A 27,247-nucleotide genomic window follows, 5' to 3' on the forward strand; every position below is an offset into this window, starting at 1 on the left:
TTTTCTTTTCTTCGCACTGTTTGTTCATTAATCTTTCTTAAAGTATGTTTACCTTTACTTATGATGTGCTTTTAAAAAGTTGATTAAATATCATTAATAAAATGTTGCCAGTTACAGCTGACCAGCTGACAGAAAAGGGTAGATTGTATGACCCCCCCCCCAAAAAAAGAACATTAAACCCATCCCACAATAAAAAGGCCAAAATACACAACTTTGGATTTTTTAGACCAAAGACATAAAATAAAGTTTTACTTTTTTTTTTACTTTCATGATATCATGATACTAACTTTAAATCTATGCTCAAACTAGAAGATAAGAAACTTTAAAAGTTGCACAAAAATCAGTCTTCATAATAATAACCTGTCATTATATCATGAAAGCCATACTTTCACCCACAGAAAGTAGTAAGAAACACACTTGTAAGAAAAGTCAGACTAAATTATTCTCACATTTCCAACTACTAAATTTGATCAGACATCATACAACATGGATATACCCATTGGTTGTGACAATACCTTTAAGAATGACATCTGGTTGTTTATGACCTCTTTCCTGCTACTAAAATGTCCAGGGTGGAAATGGTTAAAGACAACTCCATAATGGCCAATAATAAACTATTATTAATAATTAAAGCATTCTGGAACAGTGGCCCGCTGACATTTATGTAACGCCATTCTTCAGCAGAGAAAGAACAGGACTGATGTGACTTGTTTTTCTCCAAGAGGAAATTTTATTGGTGGGAAATTCATTCTCTGCAATGTCTCTATAATCTGGCTTTTTGCCATCATTCACACAGAAATTCCATTAGGCCACATGCTTTGTTACTTAATTATATTTCTTTATATTATTGAAACAATGCCACATAATAAAGGATAATGGATATTTTGCAGACATCTTCATGTTTTAAAACTGATTTTCAGTGACTTTTGTGTTTTAAAAAGAAACTTAATCAGCTATTAAAAAAGTCTAAACTTTATACCACCTTTACATGCACAACATGTATATAATTCTGGACCCATCAATAATTAGTAAATGCATGGAATCCTGCACCAGGATTTTCCATGAAAAGGGCTTGTAGATGCCTCGGAGTCTAATTATTTAAAATAAATTATTACACTTTAAAGAAAATCATCTGCAAGTAGTGTAGATTAAAAATTGCTTTCCTTAAACTGGTCACAAAGATTTTAGTCAAAAAGCAGACTTACTGATGAAAAAGAAGTCTCCAAGATGTTAGAGCACCATTATGGGATAAGCAATTACTTCAAAGGTGCATAGAAAAAGACAATTTTGAAGTAGTTCTCTATGTAGTCATCGCTGGATCCAGGTGAAAACATATCATTAAAAACACAACTCACACACACTCTCATTCACTACCAGGTGTTACAGCCATGCTTTCATTTACTTGATGCTGGAGTTGTGCTTGCTGTTCGTGTTTCTCACAGGTTGTTTTTCTCATTGATCCCTCCTGATGATTTGTTTTCTTACAAAGTCCATGTCTTCTGTTAAGTTTCCACACAGTCGTAGCAGTAGCAAAAAGAAGTATAATATTCAACTATCAAGGGGGCTTGGCTTAATTTCCTTTATATCAAAATAACTCCCGCTTGGCAAAGCAGATTTATTCAGCAAAACATTTTTCATTTCATTTATTAGTTTATTTGATAGGAACGATGCATATAATTGAACATCATTTTTTGCAGGTGCATCACCAAATCTTACCGAAGGCCAAAGAAGATTTAAGAGTTGTTTGTTCTCTGAATTTATTCATTGTTTTCACGTTACAATAGTAGTAGCCTACTGTATTTGTTCATATTAGTTTTATTAATGTTTATTAATTGTGGTTATTATGAGTAGATAAAGCTCTGTAAAGAGGTGAAGATTTCAGGGATTAAATCCAATTTGTGGGAAAGAAAGAAAGAAAGAAAGAAAGAAAGAAAGAAAGAAAGAAAGAAAGAAAGAAAGAAAGAAAGAAAGAAAGAAAGAAAGAAAGAAAGGAGCGTTCGCTTCCGGAGCAGCGTCCCTCGGTTCCCCCTGTCGGAGACCAGCGGCATCTGGGAGGGAGGAGAAAAAGAACCAGGAGAGAAAACGGAGGGGAGGAGAAAAAGACAGCAGCAAGCCCACTTAGGAGGACGTGGATCCGCTGGACAGGAGGTGAGTGATGTGGTATGCTGAGAATGTTTGCATATACACAGAAAGTTGTGGTTAGTACCTTTCGCTTTTAGCCCGAAAATGAAAAACGCGAGTAACTTTATTTCATATTACGCCGCATTGCTCCGCCATCTGAGGGGCCCCGCTGTGTTGCAAACAAGTCGGGAAGGTGGGGGAGAGGAAAGAGAATGGGAGGCTGCGGCGACGGATGGGGATATTTCCAGGACCCTGTCTAGGCTGCGTTGAGTTAATGAACACGCATTTTGTTGTGTCACTGCAACGTTGAGCAAGCTCGTGTTAGAGAATGCAACCTAACAAACACAGCCGCGTGGTCGCGAGCGAACAGCCGTTGGTGGTCGCCCCTGTGTTTAAACGTTAGCTACCTCAACTCAACCGCTTTGTCAGGGACACGTCAGAATAAGGATAAAACACAAGTGTAAAAGAACATTTCTGAAGCCTCACGACTCTTGTAACGTGTTCAGTGTTCATTTAAGGGCCTGTGCTCAGGGAAATGGGACTGACTGCTCACCAGTCACCCATTTATCAAAGCTTTACCAAACACTAAGCAAAACAAAATTGCTTCATGCCCTGCGTCCTTGTACACTTTAAAATACTGTGGACATTCACTGAGTATTACTAGCAAATGTCATAGGATGTCAAGGTGTCTAGTAATGCTTACAAAAACCTTGAAAAATACGTATGTTTTTCTGAGGTTTGCCTTAGAGAAACAATACTAATACTACTTCCAGTGTTTATAAACGTATAATACGTATATGTGATACATTGAACTTTTTTTGTTTCAAGGATACGCTAGACATGTCAAATGTATGTTACATGAAATTGGAAAAGTGAAAACCAGCTAATATTTCTCTGCTTTTGCTTCAGTAGTTACTTAAAACTACAACTCTGTTACTAGTAACACAATTTTGTTTTCCAAATGCAAAATGTATGTGAACATACAACTGTAGTTAGAAAAATAGGTAGAATTAGGACTAGGACTAGAACAGGAGTTTGCATGTTCTCCCCGTGTATGCATGGGTTCTCCCCGGGTACTCCGGCTTCCTCCCACTGTCCAAAGACATACATGTTAGGTTAAATGGTCACTTGAAATTCTCCCTAGGAGTGAATGTGAGGGTGAGTGGTTGTTTTTTTCTCTGTATTGGCCCTGTGACTGGTGACCGGTCCAGGTGTACCCTTGCTCTCACCTGCTAATTGCTGAAGATAGGCTCCAGCTTCCTGTGACCCTGAATTGGACTTAGCGGTACAGAAAATGAATTAATAAAGAAAGGGTGGTAGAATTAGGATGAGAATATACTTCCTTTTTCACTACATATTCATGCATCTGAGTCAGTGGACTCCAACGTGAGCGTAACTGTTCCCATACTTGCTTGTCTACTATGCTTGTTACCTGAGGAACCTACTAGGGGCCACATTAGAAAACTCACACTGGATAGAGTTGCCTAATTTGTATGGAGTAAACAAAACGAGAACCATAGTGAAAATAGAAAAGGTTAGCATTTGGTTAAATTTGAGATCAGAAAATATAAGGCTCTTAAACCAAGTGTGGCTTTTTTGTCTTGTCTTTGCAATTTTCTGCCACTTTTACCACCTTATATCCTGTCAAAGCGGTCAGTACATTACCCTTACTAGTTACAAATGACATTTCAAACAAATGTAAAATACATGAGGCAGTCGTGATTAACATATTAACTTACTAATCACACTATTGGTGTTTCTGTCAAGTATGCCTGGTCTGCAATCCAGTGGGATAATTCAACAGCACCCACACCAAACTCTGCCCTTATCCATTTAGACTGGTAAGGGTTGCATGTTAGTGGGCATGATTTATAAATGAACAACCTAAACAACTTGGATTGGTTGGAGTTGGATGGTCTGACTATAGCTTCCAAAGTTTCTTGGTATAATATGCATTGTGTTGCTTCTTTTTGTTTTGCCTTCTTGTTTTCTGGACAATACTTTTTAGCAAAGCAACAAATTTGAGCTAAACACTGTCAATGTGTAACTTAGAAAGGGTTCTTTATTTGTAAATGAGTCCTATTCATTTTGCAGTTTGCACTCAAAGTTTGGTGGCCGCTTTTGATTGGTTTGAATGTTGACTGAGTTATTCTCTGCTGCTATGACCTGCAATGAATGTAGAGATGCACCATATCAAACCTGAAGAAACATCCCCAGCCAGTAGGGGATTGTTCAGCTTGACTGCCCTGTTTTTAACATCTGTTAGAAGGGCATTGTGCTTTGCTACTTAAAATTAGTTCAAGTTGCCACATCTTAACAGGATAACTATTAAACTGTAAACCAATTATGCATTTAAAGTAATCTGTCCAGCACTTAACTAACTAATCAGTAGACTGATCGTATAATTTTCTTGTCCTGTCTAGTGAATCTCCAGTCCTCCACACATGACTGTTCAGTCCCATGTAGGTCTCTGTGTAAGGCTACAATTTAAGCAATAAAAAGACTCATTGTGAAATAAACAAGCATAAAGGAGTGTATTCTCTTGACTTCTGCATATGACGTGAAATAGTCTGAGGGTATAGGCCATGCAAGCCCCTGAGCGTGAAGTCAAGGCTTGTATCGGTGCTTGGTGCTGGTTGGATGTGGCTAGATAATCATTTCCAGCTTTTGTCTGCTAGTTTCTGTCAGGCGTTTGAGATAATGTGCCTGTTTGTTTCTGCAAACATGGAACCACTTAATTGCTCATGTTTGGATTTTGATCATGTAGAAAGCAATGCGAGTGACTTTCCTGTTATTATTTTTGTGAGGTAGGAAGATGACACATTGTTGAGGTATGTTGTGTACAAGTTATTGTCTTTTCTCAAAAATCGCTGAATAACCTTTACATGAGTTGTTATTGTGTGGAAGAGAGTAAATTCTTGAGTAACAGTTTATGTGAGACGAAATTTGAGTTTCTGTGGATACAGAAGAAGTACTGAAGTTGTTGACAATAACATGAATTGTTAAAGAAGTGGCTTTCTGTCTCGTCATGCCTGTTTTCTTGTCTCTTTCTCCTGTTTACACTTTCACAGAGGGTTTGTTGCATCACATTTGCATGTATGTATGTGCTTCCATCATGGATGTACACGAGGGTTGTGCATTGTCAAAAAGCAATACATGAAAGCTGGATGCATTGACTGACAACTTTTTATTAAACAATTTAACATGTGCTTTTAATTACCAATTTAGCCCGTGACTGTGGTGACTTCTTTTCATTTTTGAAGGTTTTTGGTGTGGCCTTGGTTTGGTGAGTTCATTAGTATGAGCCACAAACTTAAATGTATCACTAGCAGCTCCACCGTTGTAGAAATGCTGCACTGTCATCCTCCTCCTTGCTTTCCTTTCTATCCCTCAGCCTCCTTACTCCTGCCTCTTGTGCTTAATCCAGACCTGCCCCCAGCCTACAGTGTGTGTGTATCAATATGATGTCATTGCTAATTGCTCAAGGCTTTTGAACTGTTAAGTTGGTTTATATTCTGTCCCTCTTCCTATTTTCTGTCCCCTCTCCTCACTTCATCCCTCTTTCCTCCATTTACTCTCTCCCCCTTTCTCTCTCTGTGTAGCATTTCTGCACAACATCAGGAGTTGCTGAGTATGGAAAAAGTGACTTGGACATTTATGGGCTGAGTTTTGGGCCAAGCACTGCAGACTATTCCAGTGTGCCTCTTTGTTTAGCCTCAGTGTTATGAAATTGCCTCAGTTTTAATAATGTCTCATCTAGGGCTGGGCGATATGGCCTAAAAATAAAATCTCCGATTTTTTATAACCAAATCCGATTTCCGATTTTAGTCGATTTTTTTTTTCTTTTCATTTACAAAACATAAATAAACTTATTAAAAACATTTGTTTATATAGATGAATGGCAGCAAAAATAAAGCATATAAAGTTATAGCTTTTCCACCATATAAACGACTTCATATCTTACATAGAAATATGCGACACATTGCATCCGTGATCTCTTTCCATCTGGATCTTTATCATACAGGATCCACTGCAGAAATAATTCCCCTGATGAAGGTTGTCTCTTAACTAGGGTTTGTGGGTAAAGTTGACTTCTGCATCTCATAGAGAGCAACATTTCTCACTGCAGTTATACGCACAGCTAAATCCCAGGCGTGAGTGAAGGGTCACTTCACTGAAAATCTGTCAGACAAACACTGTTCTGGTGTGGAGGGAAGGCTAAGTCTGCTGCTAACTAACTATAGAAAAAAATCCTGATTTTCATAAAAATTAATCTCCAGAAATGGAAAATTCGATTTATCGATTTTATTGATTAATCGCCCAGCCCTATCCTCATCCTGTGCATAAACAATTTCTATTACTTTTGATGAGCAACATAAAGGAGAGAGACAGATGTGTACATACATCTGCATGAATTACAATTGCAAGTTGTCACCACTTAAAGACGATAAAGCACAACAAACTCTCTAAAACTCCTTGTGATATCTGTTCAGATCAAATGTAATTTTGCTGGCCAGGCTATAAAAGTGTGTTGTTGCATGTTAGGTGTTTGGGACTTCTTGCCTTGCAGCAGTAACATGTTAGTCTGTGTGTGGTCCAGGTTGTGTACAGCAGCTGATGAGAAAAGATGGTAAAACAGTTTGCATGTGTGTGCGTGCTTGTTTCTGCGTGGGTTTCTGTGAGTAATCAGAAAAAGAGCATGGAGATCCGTTATCACCGCCCTTCTTCCTCCGTAAAACAATACTGCTGGTCCACCCTTGACCAAACAAATGTGTTTGTGTGTGTGTGCACACATATTTCTCTAAGTAGAGTCCAACCAGATTGGACTGATGAATGATGAATTGAGGACAAAAGAGAGTAGATTCATTCCAGGCTGTCAAATTGACAAGATGACCCACACTAAATTTTGTTTGTCATTTCATGTGTCATAGTGGTGGTCTGGGTAACCATACGTGTGTGTTGTCAATCTCTTTCTCAATCTCATTCTCTCCACTCTCTTTTTCAGCTCCCTATCAATGCCTTTCAATAGGGTTATTGTGCCCACTGTCAGCCAGGCTGGTGTGTTTGTGTGTGTGTGTGTATGCATTGTTGTTGCAGGGAGCAGACAGCCGTGAGGTGTGTTTGAACAGAGAAGGAGCACAGAGGCCCTGTTCATCCTGCAGGCTGTGAAACTGAATGATAGGGCCCCTACTTTCTCTTTCAGTTCGTCCCTCTGTCTGTTGGTCTGTCTCGCCTTTTTCCTCTTTTGACAGATTTGCACACACGTGCACGTTCCCCACCGCATAATTTTTTTTTACTAGGCTCTACATTGCATCTTTGCTGTTTTGGTGTGTCTGTGTCATGCAATGTGTCCGCTTCGGATCGTCTGTCTTCTCACTTGTCAAGTCTGACATGTAAATAGGTCATAAGTATGTAAGTTAGTCTGCCTGCAAATTACCTGTGGAAGCAGGTGAGGATTTTAAAGAAATGGCAAACACACACAGATTTTCATTCCCACTCAATGCACACATGCTAATGCTTTCTCACCCACTCTTTGTTTATATGTTTCCGTTTCTGGTGTTTTCTTTTCCACATCACTGCTCTTTCACATGTACCACGTCTCCAAGTTCAGCTGCCCCTTAATCTGACCTTCCTCTCTTTCTTTCACTCTGACCTCCAAACACATGCACATACAGTAGATGTGAAAGGCAGCATATTAAGAACAAAGGCTTTAAAGCAATGGAGCCTCTTTTAAGTGTTAAGTCTAAGTGTTTCTTCTGTGATGTTGACCGAGAGTGTTGTACACTTCTCTGGTCCTCCATCTTTACTGCAAGGATCACTTGAGAAGATGGGCAGGTGTTCCTGCATCATTGGATCATTATAATACAGCAGAGAAAATATTTGCTGTACAGTAATCATAGACCTGAAACATTCATTGATTGTTCCTTGAATTATTTGAGAAATCGGACTACATCATTAAACACTTAACGGGTTGCCATTCTTGGCTTTTTCCTCACAATTTTCTTTGAACTCACACTGTGGATATCTGTTATTGCTGGTCCTTAGCCGTCTAAAAATGGTCACGATGCTGTTAATACTTAAGAGCTAATTCGTGGCTTTGATGTGGTGGCCACGGCCTACATTTAATGTGCCATTCCTACTACAGCTTTTGTGGTGCATACTTTGATATTGTATATTGCTGTTACTAGATACTAGATAGTTATGCAGATTAAGGCTGCTCAATATGGCAAAATATATAATGCTGTTTTCTGTATTACCATTAATATGTCTGTGCACATTTATGCACTTTTTTTGAAGCTGTATTTATATGTATTTACTGTTGTTTTTACATTACACATCATGACATAAGCAACATAATGTCTTCGCATTTTCTTGGGTGCTGCAAAGCTGATGTTTTCACTCTGTTAACTCTCTTGGTAAAATTGGCACATGCACAATAGAGGAAGTTCTTCCACCACCTGCAGTGGGAACATTCAGACTGAAGATGCAATATATTTTAGTTGGTCCTCCCTTAAAAGAATATGAAAACGATTAAATGTAACAAAATTGCTGAGGTAGCAACAGCGTCACTCAGCAGGCTTAGCTTTTGTGCACATTGATTCAGTGGAGGAGTTTATGGAGTCTTTGGGAGGGCTGTTCCCCAAAGATGGAGAAAGAGTGGCTGAGAAGATGTACTGCATGCAGTTCTGCAGTAAAGTAGAAGAGAGTAAAGGACATTGCTATTTTGAATAGCAATGTCTGTAGTAAATGGCGTGTATTTTGACCTGATAGCCAGACAGATTGGTTGTTGTCTCATTTCAGTGTGCTGAGTAGCTGACCGTTTCCCCTGTCATTAGATCAACTAAAAAAACTTTTCACTAAGATCGCCATGAATTGAATTTAAATGTATGTTTTAGATCATTTTAATGCAAAGTCCTGTGATGGATGTAGTAAAAAACCATAAAAGGTACCCCCAAAATGTAGATGTTTGGAGAAAAAAACTAGCTAATTCGTTGTGTACTTTGGTCTGAAAATCCACCCATGAAGATCTATGATGCTGGCCATATGGCCCAGTCTTCATCAGTGACTTGCCAGTAATATATATTAAGGCTTTGCTTACTGCAAAAACATGTTAACTCTGTAATAGATTTGCTTTATGATGAAGTTAACCTTTCCACCACTTTGTTTTGAGTTTGAATGGCATGTTGACAGATGTATGTCAGAGAGGCTGGAGCTAATGCAAACATTTACTCGTTTTATCTTGTGTAAAGCTTTTTCAGTAACACTTCAATTCTCTGTGAAAAGGCATGCTGGTGCATTTCCGAAAAAAGTTTTGTATTTAGATATTTGTGTTACTGGAAGTGGTGATGTTTCTACTTTCTGGTAAGGTGGCCCACCTCCTCAATAAAACACCATGAAACAAGCCTCACACAGGCTTGCTGCTTCCTGGTTTTCCTTATGTTGTAACAATTGACCCTGATGCAGAAAGTCTGGGAATTGTATGAAACACATTCCTGTTTGGTGAACACACAGGATGACAGGTGGAAGGAATGTTGAATCACTTGCAGTCTTTGCGGTGACTTGGGATTCTGACCAGATTAGTTTCTTGCATTTGCATCATATCCTGTGGTGGGAATTAAAAAGAGTTAAGATCTTTGGTAAGAATTTGAATTTGTGCCAGCCGATTCATAAAACCACAACAGCATCAACATGTCATAAGGGTTTTACAGACCAGAGTTTAAACGAATTGAAGAGTGTCACTTTTTCTTAACCGCACTGTACTAGAATTTGCTTCTTGGCTTTGCACTGATTTGGGGGGAGGAAAAAAGAAATGGTGGGTAGGCAGAGTCTTGGCACTGTGTGTGTTTGTTCCAGACAGTGGTGGTGCAGTGTTGGCTCATAGTAGTGGTTAGATAGCTTTATCATTCCTGCCCAAAACCAGTGTCCAGTGAAAGGAGTATGTTTTGTTAACATTAGGGTAGCAACAATAACTTCCTGTTACAAGTAGGGAGAAGCACAGAGGGAAAAGGAGAGAGCCACTGTGTAAAAGAAGGACATAACATGAGCAAGAAAAAAATGGGGGGTTAAAGTATTGGAAAGAATCATTGCAGTGGTGTCTGTGGTTCTGTTGGCAGAGATGGGACATTCCTTTTCTCATGAGTCATTCACTCTAATCCACTATCTTGATATTGTGCTCCTATGGCAGTACCCTTTTCTTCTTGTCGCTTAATTTCTGAGTTTCCTCTCCTTTTACTAGTTTCCCCTATTAAATACAGTCGTATTTAGCTAAGAAGTCAGCTTAACCGGGATGTGTAATTAAGATTATCTTGTGACATTATCATAGAGCAATATGCCACAGGCTCTACAATGAAATGAGAGAAAACAAGACCATGCTGAAGTCATGGACACACACACACAGTCTAAAGTGCTGTGCCGTTTCTGTCTATACTTTCCTGTCCTCTCGGATGTCCTGTCACATCTCAGCTATATATAGGCTGCAGTCTCTGCTGCCTCTTCCCTCGCCTTGGATCTGACAGGCCATTTTTGCATGCGCATGTCTGTCTGCCTGTTTGTGTGTCTTCACTGAAAGTGGAAGAAGACCTGTGTATGTTTACTGCAAAAGAAAAGACAAATGCATGGCAGTGTTTTCAATGGAGCAGGGAGACATGCAGTTCAGAATCACTATTCATTTTATTTTGAGAACCCTTCTTTTGCTGAAGGATATTAAAAAAAAGAAAAAAATATAGGAGCTTGCAGATTCTTTGTGTAAATACAACCCTGACCCTCCGGGAAAAAAAGGCTGGGAACCACTAGTCTAAAGCCCATCTCACATGCTTTTGTTAATGTTTTAATGTTGTAGCATTCAAGCATTCAGATCTCTTCATCTAGTCTCTGAAAGTGACACAAATAACCACAAAACACTCACAATATTTGCCATTTGTGCAAGACTGGACAGGATATGAAGTGTGGTTAAAAAATACTCTTTAGAGTCATATCTCTGATAGTTTATGTCAGTGTACAAGCCAGGCAGTGGTTGTGTAAAACACGGTGTCCGTGAATGGAACCCTAACCTTTTTATATATATTTATATTTTACCTGTTTTAAACTTACTGAACAGTCAAATCTTATAGTATGGGGATTGAAATCAACTTGAGGAAAATGTTACGTTTACTTCAAGATGCCCTGTCTGCACCATCACTGCCATTTGTCAGAATAGAAGATGCATTATCACACAACACTGTCACGTCCTTCTAAAGTTAACTTTTTCTCATCTCATTGTGCTGTAAGAATTCATACCAAGCTAACAAGCCTGCAGCAATGTGTTGAACAAAACATCAGGGCCTGGGGCTGTTGAAAATATTTTTCTCAAAGCTGAAACTTCAGCTAAAGCCTTGTTCTTTTGGCTCTGAAGTTGAGAAAATTGACACTAGGTGCTGCAGCTTTCACTGAAGGTAAAACAAAGGAGGTGGAAAGTTTGGATAAATGCTGCTATTTATTGGTTTAGTAACGCAACCTGTGATTCCTCTGAACAGCTGATCATATGTCACAATAAGCCACCACTGCTGTGTGTGTTTTTCCGTTAATGTGACTGAAGCAGTTTACACTTGTCATGTTGACAGTGTTATTAGGTCCAACCTAATTAGATTTTTGTCTCAAAATGTAGTTTCCACCAGAGTTATGGAGGCAGTGTATGTGTGAAAAGGGCTTTAACTTTTAACAATGAGTCTGAGAAAGATCTGCAGTTTTGTTAGATCAAAGTCGCTCAGTCTGCACAACCGACTCGTGTGTTTCTCTGAGGCATGCATCTAAGGCTAAAATTGACTTCCCTCATTTTAGTATGTTTCACTTGTAGTTAGTGGATTATGGTGGACTCTTTCTCCCCCTCCCTCGGCTTCTCCTCAGCCACAGGAAAGAGAGGCTGGGTAAAGCAGAAGGGGGATGGAATGAGATATAGGGGAAGGGGGAGGGGTTATAGCACACATGGTCTTAAGTTTCCTAAATCCAGGATTTTTTTTTCCCTTAAATCTTTTGGCTTTAAATTGTGTGACATACAGAAAAAAAACTTTTTTTTGTATAGGCAAAGATTTCCAGGTGTGTTAGAAAACTCTGTAACCACGTTTACCCACAATCTGCATATTTTGTCTGTTTAAGAGATTAATGATTGTTTACTAGAGTGGAAGCCATAACTCCTCTGCCTTCAGTTCGGTTTCAGTAAAAAAAAAAAAAAGTGTTGATATTGTAACTCAAAACTCTTTGTTTTCTGTCACAGCTGATACTTCCCTTTGTGTTTTATTTACCATTTCATTGTTGCATGTCATAGTTTGCTCAGGGTCACTAGGTCAAGTGTGTTTATACACTTAAATGGTAATTGTTGACTCATTTCTAATGTGTGTATGTAGGTATGTTTTGTCTGCACCTTTTCTCTTTGTTGTTGCCCCCAGTCGCCCTCACCCACCCAGACATGCCAGAGATTCTTTGGCACACCCTGAAATTCCTCACTCCTTTCCTTTCTTTTGTGGTCATTTTTCCCCCCTAAATGTCCACCCATAGAAACCACAACAGCAGTAAATTATAAGTTATATGTGTGTATTACTTTCAGGCATTCATTCATTCACACACACATGACATGCAGTGAGCCTTGAATTGTACTGTAAACCCCAACTCCACAAGCAGAATTATAGCGGCACTATTTCTGGCTCTGCTTCTCCATCACTGTACACTGCTACTTGCCTAAGTGTATGCATGTGTGTTTGTCTGTACACAATACTGTTTGTTTAGGCTGAAGTCTCATTCTGAGTGTTACTTTGTCTCGTGTTATTTCCCGCTTTTGACTAAACAAGGATACCCCCCTCCCCCCATCTGCCCCTAAAGCTTCCGCCTTAAACTCTGGAACCAGTTTCTTGATGGTTGTGTTTGTCCCAGTTTCTTCCTTGTTTTTATACATGCATGCACACACACAGATACACACAACAAATCTGCAGTCGTGGATTTAAATGAACTGAAGGGCTCCTAAACGAGTCTGCAGCGCAGCCCTTTGTAAACCTTTTACAGCTTTATACACAAACAAAAGGAATTGAAATCATTTCTCAACGATACAGGGAGCTGCTGTAGTACAGATAAATTTGCATTCTATTCCAGCCTTTGGTCAGGAATAGAACAGTAGAGTGAACAGAAATTTTTGCAACAGTTCATTATTATAGATAACAAAGTCAGAATATGGTGACCGAGATTTAGAGTGCCATTGTGGTTGAAGTGTAAAGAGCCGTGCAGCTATGGCAGAATGTCTTTCACCAGCGTTGCTAACATGTTGTGGAAGTAGTTGTCCTTTAACTGTAAAGAGCCTCCTGTTTTCCACAGCCAAAAGAAACAAAGCCAAGAATGGTCTGGGAAGATTGCCTGCTATCGTGCAGCTGGCCTACACTTTCATGTACTAATCCAAAAGTTAGAAAAACACCCAGATGCATTTCTTATTTTGCATGATATCCATTTTGTTTTTGATTGTCTGGCCTCCCAACTGCTGAAGTTTTGCTTTCTTGTGTATCATTTTTGTAACAGATGGAGTTTTTCTTGAGCTGAGGGGGGAGAACTCAGGATGGGGAGGGGGCTATAAAACAGGGTGGTGAAGAGAAAGGGGTAGGTTTCATGAGTTTACAGACCTTTTTTACTTTTAATGAGAAAAGACAGCAGTTCTCTACAAAACAAAGGAGAGGCAAAAGAAGAGAGGGAGATGACAAATGTAGAGGTGGTTGGAAGGGGGGAAGAAATGGGGCTAAAAAGTGATAGAAATACGTAAAAGTCAAGTGGGATTAGCAGAAGGAAGGATGAGAAGCCTACCACACTGTTGGCAGGCTTCCACTTGGCTTGTGAATGTAAAGCTTATCCCTCTTTTCCTCTCTTGGTCCAGAATCCAGAAAAGAAGGTAAATAACTATGGTTACACAAAGCATGTAAAGGGAAACGGAGACATGGGTGGAGTGTTTGCAGCTGCTACCTTCATTCTTCCTGGGTCCAGACAAACGGCATAAACGTATGTCACGGTACACATGAACAACATAGCTATAAAGTTAGTGGGCTGCCCAGTGGGTCAGATGTCAAAGGTCATTGTATTATTGTGTGACACAATGTAGATCTTATCCCCCCCCCCCCCCTCAAAAAGCACCAAGTGTGTTTTCTTTGCCAGGGCATTTAACTGTTTACAAGCAAGTCGATGAGGAAGGCTGACCCTAATGTTTACTGTGTTTAATGTGTGGTATTATATTTTGAGTAAGTGTCTGTCTCTGTGTGTTGCTGCCATTGCTGCCCTGCCCCCAAAGGGGCTCTATAATTATACCGAGACGTCCTCATCTGCAGCAGAAGCCTGCAGAGATGCCTTTGAAAGAAGCCCTATAGTTTCTCATCCCATGCAATTTAAAGCCATATCCAGATCTAGTTGGGAGTAAAAGTTAGAGTTTTTGTTAATACTGGCTGTGCTGCTTCAGCTTTATAGCTCCAACCAAGTTCAGAAATTTCTTTTTATTTTCTTTTTATTTATTTTTTTGTTTAGCTTTTTGTTTTATATCTGTCTTTGGGGGTAGAAAATGATATGGTGTCTTCAATGCAGTCTACAGTTAACATTTGGACAGTGACACTTTTTTGTTTTGTTGGCTGCTCAAGCACATTGGGCTTGCAATGGAATATTCACTGTGAGGTTAAAGTGGTAACTCTGAGGGGGAACTCCACTGATTTTTACACATCAAAGTGTGTTTACAGGCCTAGGGGAGGACTGTTGCATATGTGAGAAATATTGTATAGAGTGCTTTGTGGTTCTAGAGGGAATAGTGTGAAGTTTGATCATTTCACTTGGATTTTCTTAAGTGATGCATGGCTGGTGCCAGAAATGGCTGTTTTCATATTTGTATCATAAGAAAGAGATAAGCTTAGACCTCCTTCCTGATCTGAATTTTAGGCCCCTTTTGGTTGCTTATTTGGATTTCTGAATGTCTATAAGGAAAAATTATGTGGTTTCTTGTAGGGCTGCACATTTTTAAGAGAAACACTATGTTGAGTGTGTTAAGTCCAGTCAACAGCAACATTTCAGAGGAAATGATTCATCCATTTTAGTGTGCACACCCCTTTTAAACAAATACTTTCTCACACAAATTTAAACGTATTCTTTGGTATGCAGACTTGTTGGAGCAAGATTCCGGGAACCAAACATGTTGTCATTTTAATCCTGGAGTGCAGCATTTTAGCCCCTGTCTTTGTGTTGATGCTTGAATGATTAATTTAAGTTTCATATCAGATGATTTATATGCATTAAGTTGCAGACCAGTCTCTGGCTTCTGTTCTGTTTAACAACAGTGATTACCAAGATCCATTGCTACCACAGGTTTCTAAACTTTTACTTCTGGCAAGTTATGCCTCACTGATCCGGCTTGAGCCTACCTACAATATCTTAAAGCATTAGAAAAAAGAAAAACATTACTGTAACATTACAGCTGGTTAAAATTATACAGCTGCTCCTCACACATTTAACTCTTTTACTACAGTTGGTGTAACATGGACTGTTGCCAGACAAACCAGATGTTTGTTGTTAAGTCAGTGAACAGTGCTGTCTTATTATTATGTCAGTAACACTTAACTATAGTCAGTCACATAAACCTGTGGAAAAGTAAAGTTATATAAGCTTGGGGTCTTTTTATTCATTGTATGTTAGTAAATTCCGTACATTTTTATTCAGTGTGTGTTTCATGACATTTGTTGCTTTATACTTCTTCCTGCTTGTTTAATTGCCTTTCATTTATTAGTCTAGGATGCAGATATGTCCACAGACTTAATAGCATTGATATCAATCCATAATAATGGTTGAACCATATTTGTCATCCTTGATATGTTAACACTTTCCCCATTTTCCATTCTGGATTGTTTCCATATGTCTAACTTTGATAGTAACCTGTTGTCTAGGACTTGTGTAAAAAGCCAACTGTAGATAAAGTTAGGACCTGATTTATTTATAAAAGTATTTTTGATACAGCTAGGGAAGCTGGTCAAAACAGCACTAAGCTAGCTAATGGTTTTCTTTGCACAAACTGCCATTTACTTCCCACACGATGCCAATGCTTACTCGACTACCGGATTTTTTTATGACAGTGTTAGCAGACAGCAGAGCATGTATCCTGGCGTTTTTCACGTGACAGTGTCAATGCAGTATAACCAGAAGCCCTGGATGAATTAGGAGCCAAGCAGCTGCTAAAGGAAAGAAACACTACCTTTAGGTCTGGGGATGGGGATCTCTACAGCATGGCCCAAGCCAGCCTGAAGAGAGGCATCAGGAAGGAAGAATTGAGGACCGTCTGGACAGCAACAACAGCAGGCAGGTGTGGCAGGGAGTCCAGCAACTCACCAACTACAGGACAAACCTCTGTGCTGCTGAAGGTGACATTCGTTTGTGGATTATATCTCTGCGTTTAACACAGACTGGTGATTTGGGTCTCCCACATGCTACCTGCATGTGGATCAGGAGCTTCCTTTCTGGTCAAAGTCAGAGGGGGAGAGTGGGCCCACACACATCCTCAGCCTCAGCACTGGCTCCCCAAAGGGCTGTGCGACGATCCCCCTGCTCTACTCCCTCTACACCCGTGACTGCACTCCCACTCACCACAGTAACACCATCATCAAATTTGTGGATGATACCACGGTGGTGGGACTCATCTTGAGGGGGGATGAGACCACCTACAAGACTGACTGTGTGGTGTGGGAACAACAATCTGCTGCTCAACACCTTCAAAACCAAGAAAGTCATTATTGACTTCCGGAGGAAACGAGAGGACATAATGCACTGAGCTTCGATGCGGACTGTGTAGAGATGGTGGTGGACTTCCGCTTGCTGGGGGTCTACATTGAGGAGGACCTGACCTGTAGCGTGAACACCTCTTAGCTACTGAAAAAGGCACAGCAGAGACTGCACTTCCTCTGGGTATTAAAGAAGAACAAAATTTCACAGAGACAGCTGGTATCCTTCTATCGGTGCTCCACTGAGAATATCTTAATGTATTGCATTTGCACGTGGAACAGCGATTGCACGGTAACTCATAGGAAAGCGCTCAAAAGGGTCATCAGAACAGCTCAAAAGATCATCAGCTGCCCTCTCCAAACACTAGAAGAACTACACAATTCCCATAGCCTTAAAAAAAGCACAGACTATCATTAAGAACAATTCACACTCTGGACACTCTCTGTTAGAACTGTTGCCATCAGGCAGATGTTACAGAACAATAAAAACCAGGACAAACAGATTCAAACACAGTTTTTATCCAACTGCAATCATTACAGTCAAAACTACAAAACACATATAATGTGCAATATATACATTTAAGGCAGTGGTTCCCAGCCTGTTTTCCTCGGGGACCCCCTTCATGTAAATACTAAAAAGGCACCCTGTGCTGAAACCATGCTTGGTTTTATGCTTTCAAAAGTAAGATTCTTACCATTAATAATATATTGTCTGAGTCCTGTCCTTTGATTAAGCCAAAGTTAAATTAACAAGATATAGCCTTAATTTTCTTTGTTAAAATAGGGACAATGTGTGGACATTAATTACAATGGCTCTGAATGTTCAAAGCCTCATGGACCCCTTGTGCTTTTTGGACCCCAGGTTGGGAACCACTGCATTAAAGGATGACTGCAATAACAGAAAATACGACTGTGTATGAGTGATGGGTCTCTGCTTGTGCTTGGTTTTTGTTTTTTTTAATTGCTTCTATTTTTACATTTTATACGAATTTTATATATGAAGTATCTGGTTGGATGGCACTTTTAAATGTTATTGTACTTGTAACAATGACAATAAAGACATTAGATTCTATTCTAGTGTGTGAAAGTACTCCGGCTTCTACAGGTGGCTTAATTTGCTTGGAAAGTCTGATACATTTGGGGAGGTGTCGATGAACAAATAAACTGGTGTGGATCAAAGAGGTGAACTCTGTGCAGTCTGAAATAGTAGCTTAACTATGTGTCTCTTGACACAGAAAATGGAGCAATACCACCGGAAATCGCGGGGGCAGTGCTGAGCAGAATAGCTGTCATGCGACCAGCGAAAGAAACAAACCAGAGAAGAAGAGGAACAGGAGGGAGAATAAAAAAAGAAAAAAAAAACAAAACAGAAGAGTAATGAAGATGAGGACAACTTGTCGAAATTGTATGATTTTTTTGAAGAAAGGCTATGGGAGTGTTTAGGGCGTGTTGGGAAATTTGGAAACAGTTTATTGCGGTGAATTACCGCCGCCAACCATCTGCAACTGACGTTGGCTTGTGGGAGTGAACTCTGAGCTTAGTATTGCCCACTAGTGGAGAAATAGAATTAACAACCATGGCAACATGAAAGATGCCTGGAAGTATAGGGACGGCGACGTATGACAACTCTTGAAACGGGCGTCCCTATTTGCATACATAAGGGAGCATAAATGGGCCTTAATACAAAAACGTGTGTTTTACCCTAACTGTTGTGTAGGAATGGTTCTGTTGCTACTGTTTAACCACTTGGACTAGCAGGTCCAAATTGGTGGTGCTCATGAAATTATATCTGTGCATATATAAGGGCTTGCTAAGGAATACTCTCTCTTGATAGGTTTGCACTGCTGTATTCATTTATATCACTTGCACGTGCACAGTGTTTTCCATATTTCACACCTACATTGTGTTAATAATGTGATTAATAGCATTCTAAATAATGGTGGATTCATTTGTACTTTTCTCTTCAAAAGGGTCACTGTCAACTGTTACGAAAATCCATGTGATGGGTTCAGTTTTTAATGTTTTCACAAGTTTATGCTTTAAAGTCAATTCAAGTATTCTTCCAGCTCCTTTCAGGCATAAGTGAGATTTTATGGTTCAGTCTGACTATATTGTTGTGTTGGTGAGAACTGTCCATGACTCCTAAATGCATTATATATTATGTGTATAATTGTGTGCATGTATGTGTGTGTTGGGTTGTTTGAAAGCAGAGTAAGGGGAAGTTTACAAGTCTCCTGTGGTATTAAGTTTATGATTGTTCCAGTCAGCATATGGTTGGCAAGACTTCACGAAAGAAAGAAATATGAGCTCTAAACAAAATGAACTTTATGCTCCCTCATTCTTAAGGTATATGTACAAACACACACCCAGGCTGAGTATTAATGTTTGACTGAGGTTGTGAATAATTAATGCTTTAATTTGTCCCTCTGATATCTTGCATACCTCTTTCTCTCCCTCTGCTCAGCCCTCCGTCATTCTCTGCCATTAATTCTGTTTTATGTTTGTCTCTCCCTTAAGGACGCTGCTGCTTCAGTGAGGTCCTTGTGATTGGATGAAGAAACGCTGATGACCAGTATGGACCTACTGCATCCTGGTGTTGCCCACAGTCCTTAGTTCTCTGGTGAGTAGCATCTGTGAAAGAGTTTCTTTCAAGTTAGTATGTCTTTAACATAAAAATAGACTCTTGTAAACAGGCTTTTAGAAATAGCTTTTTTTTCTTGTTATGAGTCAAAATGGAACTAATGTTATGCTGTCATTCTTCATAAAAATGCATTTGGTGTTATCCATGACTAGAAATGGAGCTAACCTTGATGGACAAAACTGAAAGAAAAAGCTATAATGAGTTTCTTTTCATTTTTATAAATTAATTTATCTTCTTTTTTGTCCATATGAGCTAAATTGAAGCTTTAGTGTATATGTTAACTTTTAATTTGCTGCACTCACACGATATTAAGTGCAGGTGAGCAACACCTTTCTGTGTGCCATAGTCCTGTGATAAAACATTAAAGAAGTAAAGAACTCTTGCATCTCTTATATCAGTGCTTGTTTTGTTCAGCAGTTCAGAAGGACTTTTTAAATCGACCCTATCTGTTGCCAGCCTGTAAAATAACTTCAGAATCTTCTCATGTTTTATTGGACTTTTAGTTACTTGTTAAGTAAGTCTGCTCACGCACACTTACTCACTCAAGATGATCCTGCCATTGTTTTTAGTTTATAATCTGTTGTTATAATTGTATTTTTTGTGGTGTTTGGCATACCCTCACTGCCTGACAGTGTTTTGATGCTTCCATAGAAACCGGCTGTATTTGGGTTTCACTTGGATGAATGTGGTCTCTAAGGACCAGTCGAGAAGTAGCTGAGATTCTTTTCATTCTTCCTCTAATCATCCTTTTACTCACTTAATTTTTTTTCCTCTGTGGCACTCAGATCTGCAGCTCAGTCTACTGAACTCTGAACTGTGACCAGTGCCAGCGACTGACTCCCTGCCAGGTATGAAATACACACATAGGCAAATATGCGTTGACAAATGACCTGTTGGTGCCAAAATGAACCTCCCCTTATTCTTTCAGGTTGTAGCAGCAAGTGTAAATGCAAACAGTGTAACAATGCAGAATATATAAATCAATATACAATGACAGAGACCCGGCTACCTGTTACAGCTAGAGATCTTGGTGGATACACAATTTAGCAGTAATGAAGTTTGCCAGAATTTCCATCCCCTGTATTAAGCCTATATAAGTTACATGTATTAAACCCAGACTAATGTGTAAAAACAGAAAAATTATGATAAAGAAAAAATTGTACTGACTGTACTGCAGCACAAGGAGGGGGGTTCTCCTTAATTATCTCTCTGCCATTGTTGTGTCTGCGTCACCTTCTCCCAGACCTGTCCCCTCAAAGCGCTAAATATGGGGCAAGCACTGTAGCTACATGTACAAATTTGCAAACAAAACATTATTTTTTTTGTTAGAGGACAATATAAAGGTGGAATTAGACTTATTATGAATCAACTGGGTGACATAAGATTGTCTTGCTAATTTATTTATTGTTGTGCCCTCCTACAGATTTGTTTAGCTGTTTTTACTTTTTCTCTAAGGTGATTTTTGGTGCCCTTAGGAGGACAGAAAGAATTTCAGCTTAATTTTTAGTCTCACGTGTGTCTGATTTTTGAGAAGTGATCCTAATTCTGTGCAGCGTAACTCAACATAGTTTCTTCTGCATGTAAACGTGTCGATTCAAATGAACTAATCTTCCATTTATTTCCTGTTGTAGATATACTGTCTTCTGCTACAATGATGTCAGTGGATGTGACCAATCGTAATGGCCCTGCTGCCACGCCTCCCACCTCACTCAGCCTTCGTTCCTCACACAATCAGCTCCTCAGCAGTGATGTCATCAAACAGGGCTCCGCCACACCTCCCAAGTGTCGCAAGAAGTATGCACTTACCAGTATCCAGGCTGCCATGGGCCTTGGAGAAGCAGTGTCACCTTCATCATCACCATCATTGTCCCCATCACAGTCTGCGACCCCTAACAATCCCAAACTAGCCAAGAATGGAGTTAACCAGCTCCGTAAAGCTGGTCAGGACCACAACAAAAACACAAGTGGCCCTGACCCAATGGACCTTGAGTGTAATACAGAAGCTATAGCAGATGACCTAAATGTAAACACCATAGAAGAACACAACAGTTACTCTCTCACTAACAATGACCGAGACGACCGGGACCTGCAGCCGCATCCTGGTAGTGATGCAGAGTGTGAGCAGGAAACTGAATCAGACATAGATTGTAACATTAACACCACTGTGGAGCTCAAACTGAATAGCAGCACAGCCGATTTGGACTTTGACTTTAATGTTGAGACAGAGGAGACTGATGACATCAGCATTCTGTCTGAGAAGGAAATCATGTCTAAGATGAAAATTGAGGAGGATGTGGTGGTGGAGGAGCACGAAGATGAGGAGAAGAAACCTTTGCTGATGCAAAGTGAATCCCAGGTGAAGAGTCATAAAGTTTCTCCAAGCTGCGAGCTCATCTCTGACCTCCACTCCAGCCTCAAGCTCCTCCAATCAAGCAAGAACTCTGGGGTGCCTCCTCCTCCTTCCTCACAAAGGCAAGGCAGCCCAGAGGATACTCCCCTGCTGTCTGTGGCCTCCTGCCCCTCCTCTTCCTCCTCCTCTCCTGAGACAAAGAAGGACAGAAGAACTGGTGCAAAGACAGACTGTGCTTTGAACCGCATCCAGATTTTGAACCCCAGCGATGAAGAGTTGAGCTGGACCACCCTCTCCCAGGAAAGCAACTCACCTGAGGAGACAGGTACACATGTGCACACAAATCCATACTGGTTTTGTTTTTTTGCAGTAAACTTGTCTGCCATTTACTGGTGTTTGGCTTGGCCTTAATGTGAGCTTATGTCACCTACTCTACTTTTATGTGTGTAATATAGCGGTTTCTCCATCCTCTCAGCTGATGACATGTTTCCATTTTGGGCAACTCTGCCTGTGTGTGTGTGTATTTACAGAACTTAGATCTCAGGCACTGCTGGAGCAAAATAACAAATGCTCACAGCTTTCAGTAAATCTCCCAGATGCTCCCCCTGGTCAGGAAGTGGTCTTGTAATCTCATGGGTGGTTAGCAAGTCATATTCACTCTGTCATGTGCATGTCTGTGTATGTGAACAGGCCTTGCTAGCAAATCATGAGTAAATACAAAATCTGTAACTGAAAGGATCTCTTTACAACGCAGTTCTCTGGATATTTCATCTTTAATTTCTGATTCCTGAAACCTCAGCTGTGGTGGCAGCCTGTGCCTTCCTAAACACATTTGTTGCGTATGTCGGCACACAATCTGATAAAGTCATTGTGTTTCCTTGTCAGCATCATGTTAAACTCAGAGCCTAAAGATTAATTGGGCAGTTAAACTCTCTGCCTTGTGCTTTGGTGTTTGGACATATGAAATGCTTCCATCTTCTGCAGAGCAGCAGCCTTGACCTCTGACACATTCTCAGCTATAAACCAATCTCTCTCTTGCAGATGTGATGCTCTTCGTTGTTGAGCATTGGTGCTGTTTTTTTCTGCTGCTCTAGCTCCCTGATGACTCACTGCCCTGTTGAACATCTGCATGTTTCATCTCTACATGTTTTCATCGCAGTTAGTTGGTAGCTGTAGTTTCTAAATGTTCATCTGTTTCACTGTTCTGCTGTCCACACTCAATGAATACATGTTTTAAGGATAGTTTTAGCCTTTATTTCCTCTTAAACTTTAAAATGTACTCTGTGGTTTGTCCACAGTGTCATTTTAAAAATGTAAAATCTCAGTACGTTTACTTATGATCCCTTTTGGAGAACAAAAAAAGTATATATTATAAGAACTGTGGTTTCTGATTCAGATCAAAGCATTAATTGAAGAGTTAATGACATCACACTGGTGTAATTCATGTTGAATAAGTGTATATCCCGCACATAGTTGTCCATATTACTGCCCTCGTCTGTCTGACCTTGGTCCTGTTTACAATCAGTTGTTGAGGTGCTACCATAAGGAGCACATTAGAGTAGTTGCTCCTGTTATGGTGTTCACATGAAGGACATCATTCCTCTTGGTCAGTATCCACAGAAAGAGATACGATCTGCTTGTACACATAGAATCAAGGCAGTGAAACGCTGTGTGTTCAGAACAATTACTCAGTAGCCTCACACACACTCTGTGATGACAACATTTACATCAAGCATACCTCAGCAGAGCCTCATGTGCTTACAGAGGTTGTGGAGGGTAAAACACTCCTGTTCCTCTTCCACACTGACAGAGCTGTGTTGTTTTCTCAGGTGTGTGTTAGATTCCTGTGTGGATGTTGTGGGTTAGAGGGTCAATATGACACTGCTTTCACACAGGGAAGCTAAAACTTGCACACTTACGCCCACATCCAGATAGAAACAGACAAATAGCCTCATGTAGAAGTAAAGAATGACATTTAACAAGGTCTTTTGTGTTCTCACAGATAGACATTTAAGATGAAGTTTAGTACAAACAAGTGCAAATCAGCAACATGTAATTATATTTAATGTTAATAATAAGGCACTATTTGTATAAAACTTTATTTAACAATGTTACAAAGTTCTTTAGAAAATGACATGAGGTGATTTAGGTCAGGTCCATTTTCAGAAAACTACAGTAAAAAAAAAATTAAATAAAATCCTGATAAACATGTCACATGTCACAAAAACTATGCAATATAGAGAAGAGGGGACCAAGGACTGACCCATTTGGTGTAGCACAACTCAGCTGAGCCGTTGTGGTGATTAAGACATTCAGAGTGATGGAAAATCATAAGCTTAATTAAAGAGTCTGGCCCTTAGTTTTAAGCCAAGACTTAAAGGATGTTCTGTCTGCAATCACCAGTAGGTCCATAGTTGCTATGACAAGTGTTGTCACTGTGCTACTTTGAAACCAGGCTGGAAGCTGGTAAAAACTTTATATAAAACTTTTATATATACTTTATAAAACTTTTATATATAATATCAAGTTTACAGACATAACTTTCTTCATAACCTTAGATAAAACGCAAAGTTTGGAGATTGGATAGTTGCTTAAAAAGAGTAGGTTTGTTTTGCAGCAGATGAACAATAATATGTACAAACTCTGGGAAATAATTGGATACCAAAGAAGTATTAACCATTTTTTTATTAAATAAGATCATTCCTAAGCTCACAGGAGCTGTCTTTGTGGTGTTTGTCAGTCAGATGTAAATCAGTTTATCTTTCTTACTGCTAACTACATTCTTAATGTTAATTTAGTCCACAGTACATCTCTGTCCTCTTCCTTGTTTCACTTTCTGGCTACCTTTTTGCACATTTCCCATCCTCTCCTCTTTATTCTCCTTCCCCTTGAAATGATACTGAATGAAAAATTAGCTTGTTGTCATGACATTAAAGAGGGGCTAAACCAGATGTGGAAAGCAGGAATATGATTGATAAACAAGCATTTGATAAACATTCCTGGGCCAAATTATCAGTCTCTTACCAAGAGACGCACATATTTAGGCAGGAGAAGGAGGGCAGGCTTCATTTGGGCTGTTAATGCTCCAGATAGAGAAAATGGCTTGCACAAGTCTCTCTCCCTTTCTCCACATCTGTCCCTCCGTTTTTCTCTCCCTGTTCTTCACATCTTACCTTCACTTCTCTCAAGTACTGTTTCTCCTCATCTTTTCGGCTTTTCTTCTCACATCACGCTTTCTCAGATTCTCTACCTAAACATGTCTGAAATTCCCCCTCTTCTTTCTTGCACTCTCCTTGCTATCTCTACACCCCTTTCTTGCGGTGCACCCCCCCCCCCCCCACCAACCCACTCCCTTCCTCTTTCCCCACTCTGCTCCATCTCCCTCTCTTTCTATCTGTCTGGGGTTCTCAGTTTGATTACAGCAGCAGGTTTTGCTGTATGAGAGGCAGCTAGCTAACTATGATGCTGGGGAAAGATTATATGCTGGCCATTGTGATTGTCAATTACGAGGGTAGGTGCATCTGTCGAGGTCGTCTTGAGACTTTACTGTGGGGTCTGAGTTTGAGCACTGTGTGAGTGTGTGTCTGCAAGTGTGATTGTGCAAAATCAAATTCATGTGTGTTTGTCTCTTCCAACACAGGCATTAAGTTTTATCTTTGAAACAGTATCATCTTTTGTGCATGCTGTCTGTCTGCTTGTTTTGAGGGCATGCATGCATTTGTATGGGTATGATAGTGTGTATGTGTGTTTTCAGAAGGATCGTGTGCATGTGTGTGTTTTGCTCCAGAATCTCGGAGCCCTCCCCTCCCCCTCCGCTAAACTGTATTCTGGCATGGAGCTGCATGCTAACTGAGACTGTCACAAGCTAACTGCTACATAGCTCCAGTGTGGCACATATTTATCAGCTGCATAGGTGCACTTTAACTGCAGTCGACATCAGCGCGAGCATGCTAAGTTTTTTTAATGACAGTTCCTTACTTGCTAGATTGCTTGGAGAGAGTAATGCTGCTGTTGTCGCCTCATGGTATAACCACCAAACCTTGCCAGACAGCACATCAAAACAGCTACATCTCTCCTCTCTTTTTCTCTCTGTGTCTCCTTATTTATGTATGCACGTGCTTAAATCTATTGCTTGTACTCACCTCCTGCAGGCATCCATTCTGAGTCACCATCTTTCCCCTTGCTTACAATAGGGGCATTCAGATTCTCTCTTTTCTAAATTTATTTGCTTTGACCTATTTTTCATTTTGCTCATAAAAGACTACAACTCACATAAGGTACTGCTTCACAACTTCTTATTCAGAAGCAGTGTTGGGGTCTCTGATATCTCCATGAGTTGTATGTACATATTTTGCCAAGTTTTCTGTTATTTCAGGTCTCTTAGATAGAGTAAACTGAAGTCCTAATAACTCATTTGTGTGTGTGTGTGTGCATGTGTGTGTTTATGTTTTTGCAATTCCATCTTACTTTAGATCAGCCCTAGTCGTCATGATGACATATGGCCTGCTGTCATGGCAACAGGTACATCTTTCATCAGCACGGTCAGTAGTTCAAGAACTCTTTGCAATGAAGAGCTCAGAACCACATACGCACATCACCTGCTGATCGGTACCTCAGAGCTTATATCACTTTTATGAGTTTTGCTACAACCCTTGATGTAGTTAGGGACCTTCTTTACTACCTCTGCCACGACATCAGCTTCATGCACACAAAGATCCCATCAATAGTTCTCTGAGTGTGTGTGCTTGAGCAGGACTGACTGCCAGGAAACTGCAGTGTTCAGATGAGATGACATTTTGTGCATGAGTGAGTGAAGATATAAATTCTCTGATTCCATCTCTGCACAAGATCTATGTTTGTGTGTGTTTTCACTGCAACAACACAGCTGTGGTTCCTGTAACTGTATTAGTGTCAAATATATTATGATAACAGTAAAGCTCTGTAAGTATGTGTTGTATTTTGTGAGGGGAGGGAAGTTTACATTTGACTCAAATACTGTATATACATACTATTGCTCTTCCAATACTAGAATTTCAAGGGTCGGGGGGTGGGGTGGGTTGGGCAGGAAAAAACTATGCTTTGATACCAATTTTGATACCACAGGAGGCAAAATGAAAAATGATTAGACATAATTAAAAAAAAAATAGGATTCACTTTACAGCAACATTTCACTTTACCCATCATGTCACACGCCAGCAACTTGAATGTGCACTTTGGCTTGGAAAAGAAAGCCAAAAGGATATTGTCAGAGGAAATGAAAGAGAGAGAAGGCCAGAACAGCGGATAAAACAAGAGTCATCATCAGACTTTTACTGGCTGGAGAGAGCTTAGAGAAGAGACAGGATGCAAGATGGATGCTGAATTTGTTGTCATTAGGGGGCTTTG

At 40.0% G+C, this 27,247-nt stretch overlaps 1 protein-coding gene across 7 annotated transcripts in view; it reads left to right on the forward strand.

Annotated features, from left to right (window-relative positions):
• The first annotated feature begins 2,063 nt into the window (after positions 1 to 2,063).
• Positions 2,064 to 27,247, forward strand: part of apbb2b (amyloid beta (A4) precursor protein-binding, family B, member 2b) — a 45,130-nt gene continuing 19,946 nt past the window's right edge. For 5 of the 7 annotated variants that reach the window (XM_041982966.1, XM_041982967.1, XM_041982968.1 and 2 more), the window contains exons 1-4: positions 2,064 to 2,148; positions 19,389 to 19,491; positions 20,298 to 20,360; positions 21,144 to 22,187. In XM_041982966.1, the coding sequence (XP_041838900.1) occupies positions 21,164 to 22,187 (1,024 nt within the window). In that variant the 5' untranslated portion in view covers positions 2,064 to 2,148; positions 19,389 to 19,491; positions 20,298 to 20,360; positions 21,144 to 21,163. Of the gene's footprint in view, positions 2,149 to 19,388; positions 19,492 to 20,297; positions 20,361 to 21,143; positions 22,188 to 25,287; positions 25,374 to 27,247 lie in introns of those variants that run through there. The other 2 variants (XM_041982971.1, XM_041982973.1) reach the window with 1 other exon arrangement.

This window comes from Melanotaenia boesemani, chromosome 4 (genome assembly GCF_017639745.1).
Source record: "Melanotaenia boesemani isolate fMelBoe1 chromosome 4, fMelBoe1.pri, whole genome shotgun sequence".
In the NCBI taxonomy this organism is placed as follows: Eukaryota; Metazoa; Chordata; class Actinopteri; order Atheriniformes; family Melanotaeniidae; genus Melanotaenia; species Melanotaenia boesemani.